General features: G+C 39.7%; 2 protein-coding genes across 2 annotated transcripts; one reads left to right on the forward strand and one right to left on the reverse strand.

Moving 5' to 3' along the window:
- Positions 1-928: 928 nt before the first annotated feature.
- On the reverse strand, positions 929-7,751 carry LOC139713346 (gamma-aminobutyric acid receptor-associated protein-like 2). Its single transcript, XM_071625089.1, has 3 exons — positions 7,633-7,751; positions 6,529-6,757; positions 929-1,235 (listed from the first exon to the last, which is right to left on the reverse strand). The coding sequence occupies exons 1-3, from the start codon at positions 7,670-7,672 to the stop codon at positions 1,142-1,144; spliced, it is 363 nt and encodes a 120-aa protein (XP_071481190.1). The 5' UTR covers positions 7,673-7,751; the 3' UTR covers positions 929-1,141.
- A 501-nt stretch (positions 7,752-8,252) lies between these two features.
- LOC139713345 (transmembrane protein 231-like) lies at positions 8,253-18,510 on the forward strand (the record flags this gene model as incomplete). The annotated part of the gene is made up of 6 exons (XM_071625088.1): positions 8,253-8,391; positions 11,023-11,189; positions 12,104-12,232; positions 13,496-13,639; positions 15,336-15,417; positions 18,407-18,510. Coding segments are annotated over exons 1-6 (765 nt in total), but the record flags the coding sequence as incomplete, so codon positions are not given.
- Positions 18,511-18,920: the final 410 nt, after the last annotated feature.

The raw sequence follows: 18,920 nt of genomic DNA on the forward strand, positions 1-18,920 counted from the left end.
AACATCTTAATACCTTACGTCCTGGAGAATATTTTTGGCAATGTGGCTTCGACCAGGGAACTATTCTCTCACATTGCACCCACACCAGACACCTTTAACTCTGAAAACTGTACACTAATATACAAAAGCAACAGAAGAAAATATGTGACCCGCTACATCAAAATGATCCTAAAGTCGGGCAAGGTCGATTATTTGAAAATTGCATGACACAATCCCTAATCTTTCTGCTTTAAATTGATATATAACACATCTTATAAAAATAATCGGCTGCGGAGATATCGATGTTTAAAAGAGAGCATGTCGAGACGTCTGGGAAATCACTGTTTCGAGAAAAGTGCCCTAAAAGTTTTCCTTGCGATGCAATCACGATCAAGGGACACGCAAGTCAGTATTCACCTCCGGACAATAGAAGGTAAGCCCTAGCAACCCCCGAAATGCTCATTCAAACACAGTGTCGGCGGTCTCCTCACCGACCAATCAGTGACCAGGATGCCAGGAGAAGCGGCTGGGCATAGCGCACCCCGCCAGCACGCACCAGTCGACTGGGGAGTGTGCGAGCTTCACGCTTCGGTTAGCGGCAAGCAGCAAACTGACCAATGAGATCACTCTGGTCGTTGTTAGGGGCGGAGCCTATCTGTGGTGCTCAATCCAAATGTTCGAACCAGTTTCTGCTTCGTTGAAACGCCAAAAAACATGGCCCAGAAAAACGCTATTTTTTGGTCTTTCCTTTCATCATTTTGCTTCAAAATTTCGACAGATGATAGTTGACATGTCAGACTCTAATAATATGTCAAATTCAGAAAATCGTAAGTTTTGACCGATTTTGATGCTCTGACTTCAAACTCGATTTTCACGGCTTTGACCGTGCGCGACTTTAGGACCATTTTGTTGTAGCGGGTCACATATCTTTACCCTTTTATACACGAGAAGGCAAAATAAAGAGGAAAAGTGTCATCAGTGGTACATACTGACTTTCATCAGAACAACACAAACCCAAATACTGATCACTAAGTATGTCCAGTGCCTAAAACATTTCATCCTGATTCAGTTTGTTGCATTTTATGCACCACCAATGACAAACAAAAAAAATTTGGCTAGCCGTGTATACTTTGTAGTGTCCACAAGTGTTGTTCAGCTGTACTCAGTGGGCGCCAAAAGTGTTTTCTCCACTGTAGGCGACGTAGAGGAATCCATCGGCATCTCTGTGATCTTGATAGACGGAACCCATTGTGGAGCTGCAGGGGAGAAATAGACGCACACACAAACAACAAATGCTGTTAGACTTGCATCAATCAAGATGTATTATGTCTTGTGCAGAGCTAGTGTATGTACATGTATAAACCACACTTTTTCCTATTAACCTGTTTAGGACAAGTCCTCAGTATACTCGGGCAAGGATCTATGGGAAATGCATGTTGTAGTGAAATCAGCCCGTCCTCAATAGGTTAAAAAACAACAACCACATAAATACTGCAAGAAAGCAATGTTAATGAAATTGACAAATTTTCACAATATTCATAATAATTACACATGTGAACATACTTAAAATGTATCATATACATGTATGTACATGAATATGCATAATTGTCTACGTTTCACATGTTACATTACTTGTAAGTGATGTTTGCATGCAATTAACATAATTTCTCTCACCCTTCATGGTCAGGAAAAACTACTATCATTTCTACCACTTCAGGGAAACAGTCAAATTACATATGTCACGATTAAATTTCACACAGAAACAGAAAGAGCGATAATGATTGTCATATCAAAGTGAAAGTCTAGTAGATAATTGACTATTTTACAGTCCTGAAAGGCAATAACCTCATCCATATCCCATTTGCATCCCACTGATTGTTTTTATGTTACTCACAGTGTCTGTTGTTAACAAAAAGAAAAGAAGAAAATCATTGATGTGACGCATGATACTTTTTTGTGCATGTCTGATATTGATGAAACTATCTCTGCCGTTACTGCTATACGTAGGTAACTAAAGTATTGCCTCTGTACTATCATCATAACCAACTATCATTATTGTAGCATGATATGAATCTTGTGAGTCCCTGAAGTACAGTAATTCTGTAAACATTATCTTTTTCTCTGTCTTTCTCATTTTTTTTTGTTCTCTCTCTCTCTCTCCTACAACAGGAACCCATTCCCAACAAGCATTTTACTTTTCACAAGGCTCCTGACTCTTCCATTTTGTATCTCATTGTCTTTACTATCAATCATCTATGTACACAAAATGTTAATTCACACAAGTTTGTTGTTTGATTTTCTTATTGCTTTTGGTATTGCATTACTTGCAGCATTTCACTATTTTTTCAGAGTTTGACGTTCGTACATTCAATATTGTGTACATTGTTTGTCTTGAAATACTGACAATTAAGCATGAATACATCAACAATAAATTTTTAGAAAAGGTGAACACAAGAAGATAATTCAGACAATTCACAGTGACATTGTAAAGCCAACTTCAACTTTAACTCTGTATATGCCAGGGTGCAAACGCCCTGTGCCACATTATTCTGAGACAGCAACACAGTCATGCATTGGGAAGACCTTCCATTTTTCATATCTATTTGTAACTTTTGAAGATTTTTGTTACCCTGGACATGTAATGAGCAAACCTGTATGGTAAATGCAACTCTTTGCTCAAATGGCATAAATTGTATGACAAATCTATGATTGTTTTTCTTTCAAGTACAGCTACAATACTGTAGACGTGACTTTTGCACACAAAACAGTGACAGAAACTTACTTGCAAATCCAGGGAACTGTTCTTGATATTCAATCACCACATAAAATGCAAGCTACATACATGTATATGTGGCAGGAATGAAATTGCTAGAAATTCTGAAATTGTGCAGAGGACATTTGGCGATTTATCTATACAATGTAGATCAGTTTGGGTGGGTCTGTGCATTGAGCAGAGTATGCGAACTTGGCACGCCATCGACTGAGTCAGGCTTGTGAATGTGGCACATGCAAAGAGTTAAGTGTTCTTCTGAATTACTCGAAACGACTCAAATGGGTTTAAAATTTGGAGGCTAATATATCTCGAGGAAAATGTGTGATTATAATCATACAATGTAGCTCTTTTTTCTATATAAAGCTACATTGAAAGATAAAACTGGCACAGCTTTTAGAGTGTTACAGAACTATTTCACACCAGTTTCTCTCACACTACACCGGACAGGATGTCATGGAAATGAAGCAGATGTGTACACAACAAACCAGTCGAGTTCAGTCAGAACACCCACCAGCCCATCTCAAATTTCCCACCCACGATCATGACTTCCTTTTTCAATCCACCATTCATAGTCTCATGGTCATACATGTATGTATGTCCCTTGTGGTTGTTTCCCCTTTAAGCAAAGATATTTGTGATTACACAGCTTGTCATTTCCTCCATTCTCATAATCTCACTGGATTACTCATCATGTTCTGTTATGACTACATTTGCACACTAGACTCACAATTCTAAACTAAAAGGTCAATATCAGCTCGTGACCATCAAGACACTGTAAAAGTGAATATTTCCAAACTTAAAGCAATTTTTCGCACTTGTCTGGGTGAAAAGAGTTTCGTATGTTTCTAATTCCACAGAATCAAGACATCAACTATTGAAACACATTGCAAGCCAAAATATTTGCATGTTTTTATTTTCATACGAGTTTCTGATTGCATGAAATGAGCAAAAATTTCAAATTTAACTGTACACTGTGTGTACTACAATGTATGTCCTCTCTAGAGAGACTTTATCTCCTATTTGCTAACCTCTTGGAATTTTTACGCAATGGTAACATCCCTACACTTGAGAGCAGTTTGCGATGGCAGTGCCAGATGAAAGTTCTCTATTGATCACCATTAACGAAAGTTGCACACCGAGTTCATTCTTGTACATTATCCACAAAAAAAAAAAATTATACATTGGTTTCAGAAGTCAATGAATTATGAATCTATTCATGATGACAGACCAAGAACTTCCTTACTGACCCCTTTCCCATCTATAGTATTTTAGAATCCTGCAATTATACAATGTACACACTTTAAATACAACCTGTAATGGGTAGTCAAACCTGTCTACATGTAAAGAGATTGGCCTATAGACTGGGTATCCACCATTTTGTGTGGAAAGCCTACAAGTGCATGCATTACCCCATAAAGTATTTGCATAATAATAGTGAGTTGGGCCTACACATTCATACCAGGGCTGCACAATACACCCTTTTTTCTACTGAAGCCAGTCAGACCTGGTCAGACCAGTAGGCACCCAGTTTTTCCAGTTTTTACTTGTCCATTACTGAGAAAGCTGCTGGTCCAACAGTGATTTTTATTTACCGGTCTAGACTGCCGGACCAGTGCCAGTGTGCAGCATTTTACATAATTGATATGTATGCACACCTGTGTTTCATGCATTGAACACTGCAGACCCATTCTGATCAAGTTTGTTTGTTTGTTTGTTTGTTTGTTTTTTCAACAAGCTTTCCAATAGTGCATTATTATCAAATGTCAGGTGAATGTCCTGACTGTTCTTTCTTTATTAATCTAAGAACATTATGTGCTTTCTTCACCAAGTGGCACAGATGATTGGAAACTGATTGCTATTCCAATGAGTGGAGATTACCTAATCACCCTAATCTTGCTTGAATCACCGACTGTTGCTTTCCAGAACAACTGAACTCAGGCAAATTGGTTATATGCGGGAGTTGGCTGGCTAGCTTACAATTTGGTCAAGTTTGAGGAATTATTTGGATGCTAATAAAAAAGAAAGGCAAGTTACATCGACAGCTTTATATGTGCCTGGACACATACACTGTAGCTCCAATCATACATATGTACACTGTGGATAGCTCCAATCATATAAGAATTTTGCTTTTTGTTCAACCATGCATACATTTCCTAATCATCTTTTGTTTCTTTTAACACACGCAAAATGATGGTGGTGGCTGGTGATTTCTCCAACATTGTCCCCCCTCCCCCTCCCTCCTCCTCATCCCCCTTCCCCCCCCCCTCCCCCCCCCCCCCCACAAACACACAAACACACACACACTACTGTATAACAACACATTGAATTTAACCTGGGCTGGTCTCAGAGACTCCAACTCTCCCATTTTTGACGGGAGATCTCCCGCCGAAAAATCATTTTAGCAAAATCTCCCATTCTCCCGCTTGTAAATGATTTAATTTCTTCCGCCCTGGCTCTGTGTCTCCTGTTGGAAAGGATTTCTTACTTATTGCTATCGCATGTTGAAAAAACAAGGAAAAGTAGAAATTACGCGGTGCGTAATATGTCCCCGCCGGAAGTAGCATTTTGTAACAAAATGTGCAATATAGGTAAAAAATCAAGGTCAAAGGTCAAAATTCTGTGTAGAAGTGTTGAAGCCCTCACCTAGTGCCATCACATAAAGCAAACGGAATCGAAATCGGGTTAGAAATGGCGAAGGAGTAGAATTTTGTAGCAAAATGTACAATACAGGTCAAAAAATCAAGGTCAAAGGTCAAAGAAGTCAAAGGTCAAAATTCTGTGTAGAAGTTTTGAAGCCCTCACCTAATGCCATCACATAAAGCAAACAGAATCGAAATCGGGTTAGAAATGGCGAAGGAGTAGCATTTTGTAGCAAAATGTACAATATAGGTCAAAAAATCAAGGTCAAAGGTCAAAGAAGTCAAAGGTCAAAATTCTGTGTAGAAGTTTTGAAGCCCTCACCTAGTGCCATCACATAAAGCAAACGGAATCGAAATCGGGTTAGAAATGGCGGAGGAGTAGCATTTTGTAGCAAAATGTACAATACAGGTCAAAAATCAAGGTCAAAGGTCAAAGAAGTCAAAAGTCAAAATTCTGTGTAGAAGTTTTGAAGCCCTCACCGAGCGCCATCACATAAAGCAAACGGAATCGAAATCGGGTTAGAAATGGCGAAGGAGTAGCATTTTGTAGCAAAATGTACAATATAGGTCAAAGGTCAAGGTCAAAGGTCACGACTGAAATTCTGTGTAGAAGTTTCAAAGCTCCCATGTAGTGCTATCATATAAAGCAAACAGAATCAAAATTGGCTCATAAATGACAGAGAAGTAGCAAATTGAAGATTTTGATCACACACGGACGGACACACGGATGCACACACGGACACACGGACGGACGGACACACGGACACACACACGTACGGAGCCCGTTTCATAGTCCCCTGCTCGAACTCGTTCGGCGGGGACAATAAGCCTTAGATAGCACCAGAGAGCATCTAGAACCCTGGGAATTTCGCGCTTTGCACACATCAACTTGGAATCTCCCGTTTGCTAGGGGTTTCAGGCGGGAGAATCTCCAGATCAAAAGGTGCTTTGGGTTGGAGTCTCTGTGGTCTACAGTGTAAAAGAAATTTATAGCTTAGTGCTCCAAACAGAAACTACAGTGTAAACCTCACAGAAACAGGAAAATATGCACAGTGTGTGATCCATGTGAATGGTAGCTTAATAGCTTTAACTTGAATTGAGGTGAATTGAACTGAAATGAATGGAATGATGAATTACCTTGAAACTGGGAGTACTCTGTCAACAAACAAAAATATGGCCTTCTCAGCTGGTAGTTGTATCCTTTTGCGGATGATCCACATAAACTGTGCAACAGTAATGTCAGCTGGAACCAAGAATTTCCTCTTATCAATGTCTGGAATTTGAGACTTGGGTGCTTTTTGAACAATGACTGGTATTCTATCAGGATACTTGGATCGAATCTTTGATGACTCCGATGTTCGATGATCTGAAGACAAGTGACCAAGACAAAACAAACAAGTTGCAGTTTACTTTTTTTTCCGTATTTTGCATCAAATTACTCAAACAAATGAGTATTGCAGTACATTCCTCGCACAAGACATGCTTTAGAGCCTCAAACTGTATTGATCTCTAGCTATCATTTCACAGAGTTATTAAAACTACAAGAAACTGGGAAGTAAACTAGATGTAAAAAAAAAAAAAGAGAGAATCATAATCTAATATACCACGATTATATGTATGTTGTACAAGGTTGTCATGGTGACCATTTTCTCATCATAAGCGTTGCCATATAAAACTCAGCGTGGCAATATTTAACAATCACCTGATCACGATGTCGATTTTCCTTCCATGTCAACTTTTAAACAGTGAAGAGTACAACAGAGCATGTAAATGAGAAAAAAAAAAGTTATTATTTGCATTCATTTAATTGTACATGTAGCATATAATCAGAAACCAAAAAAAAAAAAAAAAAAATTGTGGAATAACAAATAAGTTTATTAAGAATTGTTTATAAATGTACACATGCATTTTGGTAACCCAGGTCAGGTGGCAGGTGACAGGGTACAGCGCTGAAAAAAAAAAATCAACAAAATTATGAATTTTCATTTGGTACCCTAGGGTACTAAATAGATTACATTATACAGTGTTAGACTACTGAGGAGTAGTAGTGTCCCTACTTCCACTGCTCATTTCTGCATCCTGATATGAGCTCCCTCTCTCTAGCTCTCTCGAGCTCTCTCTCCACCCCTCTTCCCTTTCAGTTGCTCTGGCTCATATTTTTACACAGGTTTACGCTGTTATGCGTACAAATAAACTTTTACACTGTCACTACTAGTCAATGCTGTAGCCTATAAAATTTACCTTCAGTATGTTCTTCCTTGAAATCCCACTTCATTTTCATTAGGAATGGCTGACAATTCGATACTCGTTCCGTTGGTTCCCGGCGCGGCGCGGTGCGCTATTAGGACTGACTATTTTACACTAATCACAGTCTACACCAACACACCGACGATTTGATGATCTTAATCTCGAAAATAATCTCAGCTCTTGGATATTTATGCACAAACTACTGTCCTCGTTTCTACCAACGATTACCTGACGCCCTTCTTCACTTTATTAGTACCTTGCACCTGAAAACTACGTGATCCTTCCCTTGCTGTTCCATCAATTACGATTCCCTCTATGTTTATAACACACTCATTACTTCCGTGTCATGATATGTCGTCATTGTTTATTTCAGTCAGCTGACTGATTAGTTGCCAATTTGACTATTGAGTTCGTTTATCCAAATTGACAATAAAGTAGAACTGATTTCTAAAGCTCATCAACTTGATCCTCAGTTATAACTATAAATAAAGCCATATTCAGAGTCAATCAATATTTCTGATGTTGAGATATATTACACTGAGCGTTTTTCAGGTTTCAGGATTTCATTACTTTTTCTTAAGGCTAAATTCCATAGCAGCCGACAGCGTTGGAAAATGGCGGTCTTTGAGTTGTATTCGAGCCCTTTGCAATCGAGGTACAAAGCCAGTATTTGCACCAAAGCAACCTTTTTCACCATAGCTGCCTTTCTTTTTACAGTCATCCCTCCACTTTTACTGGCTTATCGAAGTGAAGGTGAGTAATGGAACCCCACTGGCACTGGTGTAGATCTATGAATTGTTGATGTCAATGAATGTAAACTACCTTTAAATTGTGTAGCCCCACATACCGGAAATTGTGCTGTCTTCGTAAAACGACGCGTCGCGCGCTGTTCACATAACGGGGGTTAGATCTACTAGTATCTAGTGTCTCTAGATCTAGTCTAGATCTACTACACTGTACGAGATCTATTTTTCGTAATTAGGCTTCTACGTTCTAGATCTATTCTAGGTCATTTTTGTAAAACTCTAGCCAGACAGGCTAGAAGGCCCTACATTACACTAGCATTTCCTACGAAATCCTACACCAGTTGCGCGGCAGCTGCTGCACCCGGTCCCTGGTCCCTGCCCTGGCTGGCTCTCCTACTGTACTGGCCCTGCACCCACTCGTCGTAAAGGTTAATTTACTAGTACTCTCCTCGTTCGATTGACTCCCTAGGGCTAGGCGAGTAGGCGTTCGACGTCAGAGAGTAGTTATCGGGTTCTAAGTAGGTAGCAGATTCTCAGGCTGATTCTTGTACACACTGACTAATCACGAATGAGATTTGAAAACTCCGGCGTGGGGCGCTGTAAGTAGATGTCAGTGATGTGTTGGGGTCGCTGGTGCGTGCGGTTGGAGTAGGACTAGACTCTAGACCTAAGACTAAAGAGGTCTAGCCAGGGACTAGGTCTTAGTATATAGATCTAGATAGGGTCTGAACTTGACCGCAAAATCGGTCTGTATCTGGTCGTTGGGGATATGTTCCGCAGAGACTGCGTTTGGCTTCACGGATCCCAACGTCAAAAAAATGAAAGACTCCTCCGGACAGATAGATCTTTCTGTCTAACGTTAGGTCTGAACCTATAATTATAGAATCTAAATTTAATCATATATCACTCCATCAGTTTACAGAACAGTGGTCAGAGCAGAGGATGCAACTCAGAAAAAAGGAGGAGGAACATTCACTGTCACTGACATGACGCAGGTCTAACCTGTACCTGTACCTGTACCTGTACCTAATGAAAAGTGAATTCAGTTGAAAAAATTATTAAAACAGTCAAACGCTACAGAAACCAGCACATAAGTATAATAACATTATATTGAAAGGATGTTGTATTGCTTAAGAAATAGATGTCTTAGATGTGTGTGAGGGTCCACACACTCACACACATTTCACAGTGGGATAATCTTCAAAACTTGAAGCTGCACTCTACCTGGAAGAAGAAGAAGAAGAAGAAGAGATAGATCTATAGGGGGGTTAACCGCGGGACGCTCCGTATACACAGTTACACACTGTGGGAGCGTCCTGAGTCAATAGAGTGCTATATCGGTAAGCTTGAAAAACCTACACAGTCTGTCACAGATTTTCGCACCTCCGTAGGTTTCGAATATCACGAGGAAAAAACGTACTTTTATAGTATACATAAGATTCTTATCTAATTAATACCCTTCGTTCACCTTGTTCTTGTTCACATTGGTCCAATGATCTTGAAAAAACGTTTTTTTCACGGCCATATACGGGTCCGTAGTCCTAGCTCCCCATCCCATTCACCATTTTCGAAATCAGTATGCAGTACACTGCGCACGTAAATATTCATGTGCTGGCGGAGTCGCAATGCGTTTAGCCTTCTGACAATGCGTGCGCGCGCGCACCCACCCAGAAAGCAACGCAATATACAGCGAGAGGGTTTGCCAACAGTATGATAAGGCCTTGCCACAAAGCTACACGACTTGATTGCCAGCGCATGCGCACAAATCTCAAATCCATTTACTGTATAAGATGTAGTTCTCCCGAGTTCCTCTCGACCGAGTCGCATTTAACTCATCAAACCGAGCAGAAAGGGACTATTACCAGAACCAAAAGTTGAACGCAGTCAGTCTTCAACATTACATCTTCACCTGTAAGTCTTCATATTGCGGAATTTTTGCGATTTCATATTGATTTTTAGGCGCTATACTTCGCCTGTCATGATCATGTCTGCTACAATGCGCAGCCCCAACACTGCGTGTTGGGGCTGGTCGCAGTTATAGGGGGGTGTGACCCTGGGGCATATTGCATTCGGGCTGGTTGCTGATAAGGGGGATTGGTTCATTGCGCTGCTGATCTTGCTAATATGTGGGGTTTTTTTTGTGAACACACATTAGAAAAACTTGACTTTGCTAGCGGGTAAAAAATCTTGATCTTTTAACCTGCTAATTTGTGTATGTGTGAACCCCCTTCTAATGATTGACAGGTAGTAATATCATTGACAGAATCTTGGTTTAGACTTTTTTCTTTCTTGGTTTTATGGGTGGGCATATATCCAAGATATCTGAAGAAAAATAATGGAAAAAATTTTAACAAAATTAATAGTCCATTGACATATTCATTTGGTCACACAAGTGCTGTTGAGAGTTACCATGAAATAACAATCAGTCAACATGCATTTATATTGCATATGTACATTTTGTAGTTTCTTTAATGTAATAGGTTCCCTCCATCCATCTGCCTTTGTTATATCCAAATGTGATATTCAATCTTTTAAACATAACCTGCATTTTGCAGTTTTCAATCCATAGTATTCTTATTTTTGTTGTTCATTTTTATTTTGGCTTGCTGCTTGTTTCCTTGTTTGTGCAATAATACAGGATTTTGGATCAAACAGGCATTCTATCGTGAACAGCCTGATGTGAAGTTTAAGCACCAAATCCTATTGGTCGTGCATACAGGATCAGAGAACAGCTATGTCACTTGGAGCACATATAAAAACTTCAATCTGCTGGAGCAAGCAAATCTGAGAATACCACTGATTAAGGTATGATAATATATTATAGAAAAATTAAATACTAACTAGATGAATCTACCAAGTACCAGTCATTGTCTCATATTCTCTGTGTCCACATGCTTAGAAAACAACCTTACCTATTTGATATGTAAGAAGTAAAATATTTGTTCTCACTGAATGATCGTTGGAAGAATTGTACACAATGCAGCTGTGTTCACCTTGAATGAAATATATGTCTTATTTAATGGCTTATTTGGTTATGTTTACGTGGAGTACAATAACAGGCATTTGTTAGTATCATGGATGTTGCATGCCAGCAAAAAAAATAAATAAATAAAATACAGTAAAAAATTCAAGAAGACCATCATATTTTACATGCATAATTTGCATGTACCTCATGTGTGTGATGGTACAGTCATCCTTGTCTGCCTTATCACTGAGGAAAGTTAAGTGCTCTAGGTTTTAATGTTCTTTCCTCTAGCATTTATGCGCGTGTCCACCCTTCCAACTTTATTTTACATATATACTCATATTCATTAATTATCCTTTGGAGATGTTTGAAAAAAGAAAATTTTATATTGTTCTCTCCTATGCATGTCTTGCTACATGGTATCATGTTGTGAAAGCTGGTATTTTCACAAGGGTTGATTTTTGCCAACTTTGCGAATCACCGTTGGACCGCAAATTTATTAACATGATGAAATATCTCCAACTTACTGACATTAGTGCCCTTATGATAGCATTGGTGTCAAAATCACACAAAAAAAGCAACAACAATAAAAAAATCTTGCAAAAATGTCTGTGACCTCCTCATTCGCAAAAATAACTGTATGCAAAAATAACAGCTTACACAGTATTTTGCTAGTGACTCAAATGTCTATTGATTGACAAATTTTATGATCAGCAGATGCAATGTAGTGTGATGGCTCTTATCACCATTTCAGTCCAGGGAGGAAGACACCAACAGAGATGGAAGGAATGATAACTTCCAGTTTTCCATTGAGATGCCAATCCTGGGTTCAGAGAATGTCCATGGAGTTCAAGTCATCTTCATCTTTGACTACAGATTATATGTAAGTGAAAGATTAGGCAACACTTCCAGAGCAGGCTCAAGTAAAATTTCCCTTTCTCTCTGTGAGAGACAATTCTAATGTGATGGAACTTAAGAAATGACAATACCCTAAAAGATTGATTAAGAGTTGAAATATCAAGTAACAAATTTTCTCACAAGTGGAAAACGAATATTTTTGTCTGTGGGGTGTATTATCATCAGTACCGGTACTATTTTTGTTGGGAGGGGGACCATCTCGGTTTTGATTTGATAATGAATATTAATGTTTTGTTAATATTTCATGTTGGGAATATATGAAGTGCCAAGTCACACAATTGATAACAGATGGTAATGTTTTATGTTTTTGTTTTTCACTGTCTTTTATGTTCAAAGAAAATTCCTTCAGAGCTTTTCAAATCTCTCTGAATCTGTCCAAAATGTTCCAGCTACAAACTTGTATATGATATTAACAAAGCTTGAGCAATTTGATATAGTAGCATTGAAAGCACTATATTTTAGATTTGATGCTCTTTCTTTTTTACTGAAACATCAAGTTGCTGCTGATGAGAGGAAGATTCAGTAATTCATATAATTGTATGTTACCATGACCAATATGTGAAAGAATACATCGTTGATAGCAGAGTGAATATTGTATCTACCTCTTACGCTGTAGGTCATGTTAATCAATTTGAATGAGCCACTTTGTACATTGAAAAATTGAAAGGCATTAAATTTTGTATGGTGTGGTAAACTGTTGACCATTAGCTTGCCACATTAATGTCCAGCAGCACATTGTAGATTGATCTTATTTTCTTACAGTCATGCAATCATTGTTCATCATATATAGATTGATCTTGACAGATTTCTTTTCTTTTTCTTATATTGTGTTTCCACTTTCTAGAGTCAAATGCAAAGTCTTTTGAACTCTCCAAGTACTTTGTAAATATCACACTAGATTATTAGGACATTGAAACTGACAGACACCTCATGGGTGCATGAAGGGTCAACAATTATTTTTATCTACAGACTTTTCACTAAATGCTTAAATGAAACCATTAATTTCCTCAATTCTGAGGGAATTATGGCATATACTGATTACATGAGAATGTCAGTGGTTTTTTTCCAAAGAGTTCTATTTATGTAACCTCCCTAAAAGCACAGTGTGACTCAGATTCTGTAATTTTTCCTTGATACTGTCACCCAAGTATAAGACTGATTTCAAAATTAGCCATTGCCATTTTAAATAGAAATGTAATGCATGTTGTATTCTTTCACATATGTGCAGAGATTCAGCGAACTCCGCATGGAAGCCATGGCGTACATAAGCCATTCGTCCGCGATGTCAGGAGCCCAGCTTAACGCAGATGGGGATCTCAAGCTGAGATTACGACAGCCTCTTGCCCACAAAGGCCTTGACACCAGATACGATGTAAGCTTCCATTGATCTGTGAAGACCACGCCTAAAGAAGTTTGGTCTTAAACTACTACATTGCACCTCCATTGAAACAAAGGAATGCAATAGTTTTATATGTCATCAGTTTGATTTCAGTTACTTTGATGCCATTGATTATCAAAACACAAGGAAACTTGGTTTGGGAACATTGTGTTCTCATGCGAGAGTTGTGTCAGTGCCAGACCAATGGGCAACCTTTTAACCCATTGGCCCGAATTCACGAAGGTGGTACAAATGAAACCATGGTTTAAACCATGGACAAAAACCATGAAGCGCCAATTGTCACATGGAATATTTGTGACCCGCTACAACAAAAAGGTCCTAAATTCGCGCACGGTCGAAGCCGTGAAAATCGAGTTTGAAGTCGGAGCATTAAAATTGGTCAAAACTTACGATTTTCTGATTTTGATATATTATTGGAGTCTAACATGTCTTCTATCATCTGTCAAAATTTTGAAGCAAAATGATCAAAGGGAAGACCAAAAATATCAGCGTTTTTCTGGGCCATGTTTTTTGGCGTTTCAACGAAGCAGGAACTGGTTCGAAAATTTGGATTGAGCGCCACAAATAGGTTCCGCCCCTAACAACGACCAGAGTGATCTCATTGGTCAGTTTGCTGCTTGCTGTTAACGGAAGCGTGAAGCTCGCACACTGCCCAGTCGACTGGTGCGTGCGGGCGGGGTGCGCTATGCTCAGCCGCTTCTCATATCCTGGTCACTGATTGGTTGGTGAGGAGACCGCCGACGCTGATGTGCTTGAATGAACTCTTCGGGGGTTGCTAGGGCTTACCTTCTATTGTCCAGAGGTGAAAACTGACTTGCGTGTCCCTTGATCGCAATTGCGTAGAAAGGAAGACTTTTCAGGCGCTCTTCTCGAAACAGTGATTTTCCAGACGTCTCGACATGCTCTGTTTTAAACATCGATATCTCCGCAGCCAATTATTTTTTATAAAATGTGTTATATATCAATTCAAAGCAGAAAGATTAGGGGATTATATCATGCAATTTTCAAATAATCGACCTCGCCCGACTTTAGGATCATTTTGTCGTAGCGGGTCACATTTCGTTACGAAATTGGTCATTTCGTCGACAAAATGACTGTTTCTTTAACGAAATTATCATTTCGTGGACGAAACGTTCATTTAGTTACAAAATGTTGTCATTTCGTCGACGAAATGACCGATTTCGTAACGAAATATTTCATGCGACACTTGGCGCTCCATGGTTTTTGTGAATGGTTTAAACCTTGGTTTCATTTGTACCATCTTCGTGAATTTGGGCCATTGAGGATGAGTCTCGAGTAAGCTCGGGCAGGTGTCTATGGGAAATGCGTGTTGTAGCAAAATCAGCCCGTCCTCAACGGGTTAACACACCGTGACAAAGGAGAGGCATAACAGATAACTGCTGTGATTGTGTCACAGTGCACTGTAAAAGGAAACCAAATGACATCCCATGACTTGTTTGATTTATCAATTTCAAATCATTCAAATCCCAATGTATTGTATAGATATCATGTGGCTTTTATGATAGTGCATTCTTTGTGTATTTTCAATAGTTTTTCATGAATGACCTAGGTGAACATCAAGAGCAATTTGATTATGGCATTTACTTCTTGATGAGTTTCTGTGCACTTGATACCAGTGTTTATGTGTATGTACCTATTTACATGGCAGGTTCCTATCATCAATTCTGACAGTGTGTTTGCAGAAGATTACTCTTTCTCAAACATATTCTCATCATATCAAGAAAGAAATGGTAAGTCCCCATTGATAAAATGGACACAAACACTCTGATTTTATTGATGTTTCCCTTTGCACAATATTCCTTGATATAGGTGGGAATGAATGCCTTCAGTTATGTTTGTTTGATGTGTATAGGACTACATATAATGATTCAAATGACATTTTTTATAAGTTTGTGTGTGACTGAAATTATAACTGTTCTCTTCCCTGTCTTTTTGTGAAATATGTCCAAGACTCAGAACTCAGAACAGGTACAGTGCACTGGTGAATATTACAACAATCTGTATTGGCAAATGCTGCCAAAACATGAATAGGTAGGATATAAAAGTGTATCAGGTGCTTAAGATGTGAAGACAGCCAGGATGCACCAGGGGGGGAATTTCATGAAGCATTTTGTCAGATATTTTTTTATGCCTCCGCCACGAAGTGTCGCTGGAGGCAGTATGTTTTTTCGGGTTGTCCGTCCGTCCTTCCGTCCATCCGTCCGTAATCAATTTTGTGGACAGCGTAACTAAAAAACTGTCTGAGGTTTCCTAATGAAACTTGGCATGCATACTGTAAAAGCAGAGACTCCAATCCCAAGCACCTTCTGATCTGGAGATTCTCCCGCCCGAAACCCCTAGTAAACGGGAGACTCCAAGTTGATGTGTGCGAAGCGCGAAGTTCCTAGGGTTCTAGATGTTCTCTGGTGCTATCTAAGGCTTATTTTTTCAACATACGATAGCAAAAAGTAAGAAATCCTTTCCACCGGGAGACACAGAGCCAGGGCGGGAGAAATCAAATCTCAAACGGGAGAACGGGAGATTTTGCAAAAATGGGCTTTCGGCGGGAGATATCCCGTCGAAATGGGAGAGTTGGAGTCTCTGTAAAAGTGGATATTTTCGCATGACTGATTTTCGCGCTCGGCCAGATAAGAAGAGTTTCACATGTTTTTACACGTAATTCCGCAGTGTCAAGACATCAACTACAGGAACATATGGCAAGCAAAAATGTTTGTGTGCTTTTATTTTCGTGATAGTTTCTGGCTGCGCGAAATGCGCGAACATTTCCACTTTTACAGTATGTATGAATGGGTGAAGTTGTGCCTATCAACTTTTGGGTGCACATGCTCAAGGTCAAAGGTCAAAAAGGTCAAGGCCATTTCCTCCATATGTAATGCCTAAAGGTATTTTCTTGAAAATTAATGCATACATGAACTACCAACCAAAGATTCTCCAGAGAGAGTTTTGGGTCATGAGGTCAAAGGTCAAAGGTCGAGTGAAAATGGTAATATTTCACTTTTTAGCTCACCTGAGCCAAAGGCTCAAGTGAGCTATTGCGATCGCTCTTCGTGCGTCGTCCGTCGTGCGTCGTCCGTCGTGCGTCGTCCGTCGTGCGTAAACTTTTTACATTTTCATCTTCTTCTTGAGAACCCCATGACCGATTTTCACCAAACTTGGCAGGTAGCATCCCTAGGGGGATAGGATCTCAATTTGTTCAAATGGGCACCATGGCCCACCTGGGGGGCCCCAGGGGGGGCCCAAACACACTAAAATTAAGGAATCTTTAAAAATCTTCTTCTCTAGAACCAGAATTGATAGGGCTTAATTGATACTATGAGTAAGTACATTGATGACTGTAGTTTCAAGTTTGTTCATGGGGGAATCAGGGGTGCCCCCCTTGGGACCCAGGGGAGGGGGGTGGGAAGGTGTCTTAATGGGGCCTAAATTGTACATTTTCATCTTCACTTTGAGATCGCCATGTCTGATTTTAGCCAAACTTGGTAGGTAGCATCCCTAGGGGGATAGGATCTCAATTTGTTCAAATGGGCACCATGGCCCACCTGGGGGGTCCCCAGGGGGCCCAAACCCTCTAAAATTAAGGAACCTTTAAAAATCTTCTCTAGAACCAGAAGTGATAGGGCTTAGATGATACTATTAGTTAGTACATTGATGACTGTAGTTTCAAGTTTGTTCATGGGGTTGGCGGAATCAGGGGTGCCCCCCCCCCCCCCACCCCCCTTGGGACCCATGAGAGGGATGGGGAGAAGTCCTACAGTTGTAATGGAGCCTGAATTGTACATGATCATCTTCTTCTTGAAAAACCTCATGATGAATTTTGACCAAACTTAGCAGGTAACATCCCTATGGGGATAGATTCTCAATTCCTTCAAATGGGCACCATGTCCCTCTTGAGAGGCCCCTAGGGGTCCCACCCCCCCCCCCCCACACATTAAGGAATATTTAAAATCTTCTGCTCTAGAACCAGAAATGATAAAGCAAAGTTAATACCATGAGTTTGTACATTGATGACTTTAGTTCCGAGTTTGTTCATTGCAAATCCAGGGCTGCCTGCCCCCCCCCCCCCCCCCCGAGTTGAGGGGGGATCCATATGCAGACCTAAGTTTCCAATGTTCTCAGATAAGAGTGTGCAAGAATGCGTGGAAGGTGAAATTGCGATACTCAGGTGAGCGCGTGACCCGCGGGTCTCTTGTTTCTCCATATCTTGCAAATGGTTTGAGGTATCTTAATGGAACTTAGTTCAAGGGAAGTGAACATTTGACACATTTGTGACAAACCTGTCATTTTGATATTTTGTCAATTATGTGAAACTGTCATCACACATTGTCAAGACATTGTTGTATAGGCCTATTAGGAGAACCATGTATTATGGCGGAGGCATATCAGTCGCCATAGCGACATTTCTTGTTTTTAAGTAGTTATTCTGACAAATTGTTGTAAGCTACTGAAATCCTTGCATCTGATTGGCTGAGAGCAAATTTGTCTGACAAATTTCCGAATAAAACACTTCATGAAGTGCCGGAAGTTGTCTTAATTTGCAGCTTGAAATATACTGCTGTGTCTCTTGTCACACCAATCTATTCTCCACACTGAACAACTAAACCTAATGTCTTTTATATTTATACCTCCCCTCCGCCGTCTCTCTTTCTCTCTTCTCTCTCTCTCTCTCTCTCTCTCTCTCTTATGTTACAACCACATTTTCATATTGTTTTTCTGCTTCAGTGACAACCCGCTTTGAGAGTGATTATCCAGTGTGGATAACAGGCAGAGGATCGGAACAACCTTTTGTGATCTCAGGAAAAATTACCTATCCAGAAGAGACCATTGTATATCCTTTTTAAATGTCTAGTCAGTATGTACAGTGTTTTATTGTGTATTGTTTATAAAATGCTGACATACGATTCAAGTTTATCAGTTCCATTTAGGTCTAGATCTAAGTACTGACTGATTTATGGAACAAATAGTGTGGAATATTGAGAAAGTTATATTTCCTTAAAGGGGAATTACACCCCCCCCCCCCCCCCCCCCCCAATATGTGGATTCAGTGGATGCAGCAATCTTGGTGAAACACATCAATGAAATTTGAGGGGAAAAATATCAAACAATCTGTTAGATAATTATTCATTTTTAAAGCTTTGGTGCTACCATTGTTGGAAAAGAAGACTTCTATGTCACAATAGAGAAGCATTGTAAAGAAAATAGCAAGTGAAATCCACATATTTATTTTTCACTTATT

The sequence above is a fragment of the Diadema antillarum genome, unplaced genomic scaffold (assembly GCF_040938485.1).
Source record: "Diadema antillarum isolate AM-2024a unplaced genomic scaffold, OU_Dant_1.0 seq00001950_RagTag, whole genome shotgun sequence".
Lineage (NCBI taxonomy): Eukaryota > Metazoa > Echinodermata > Echinoidea > Diadematoida > Diadematidae > Diadema > Diadema antillarum.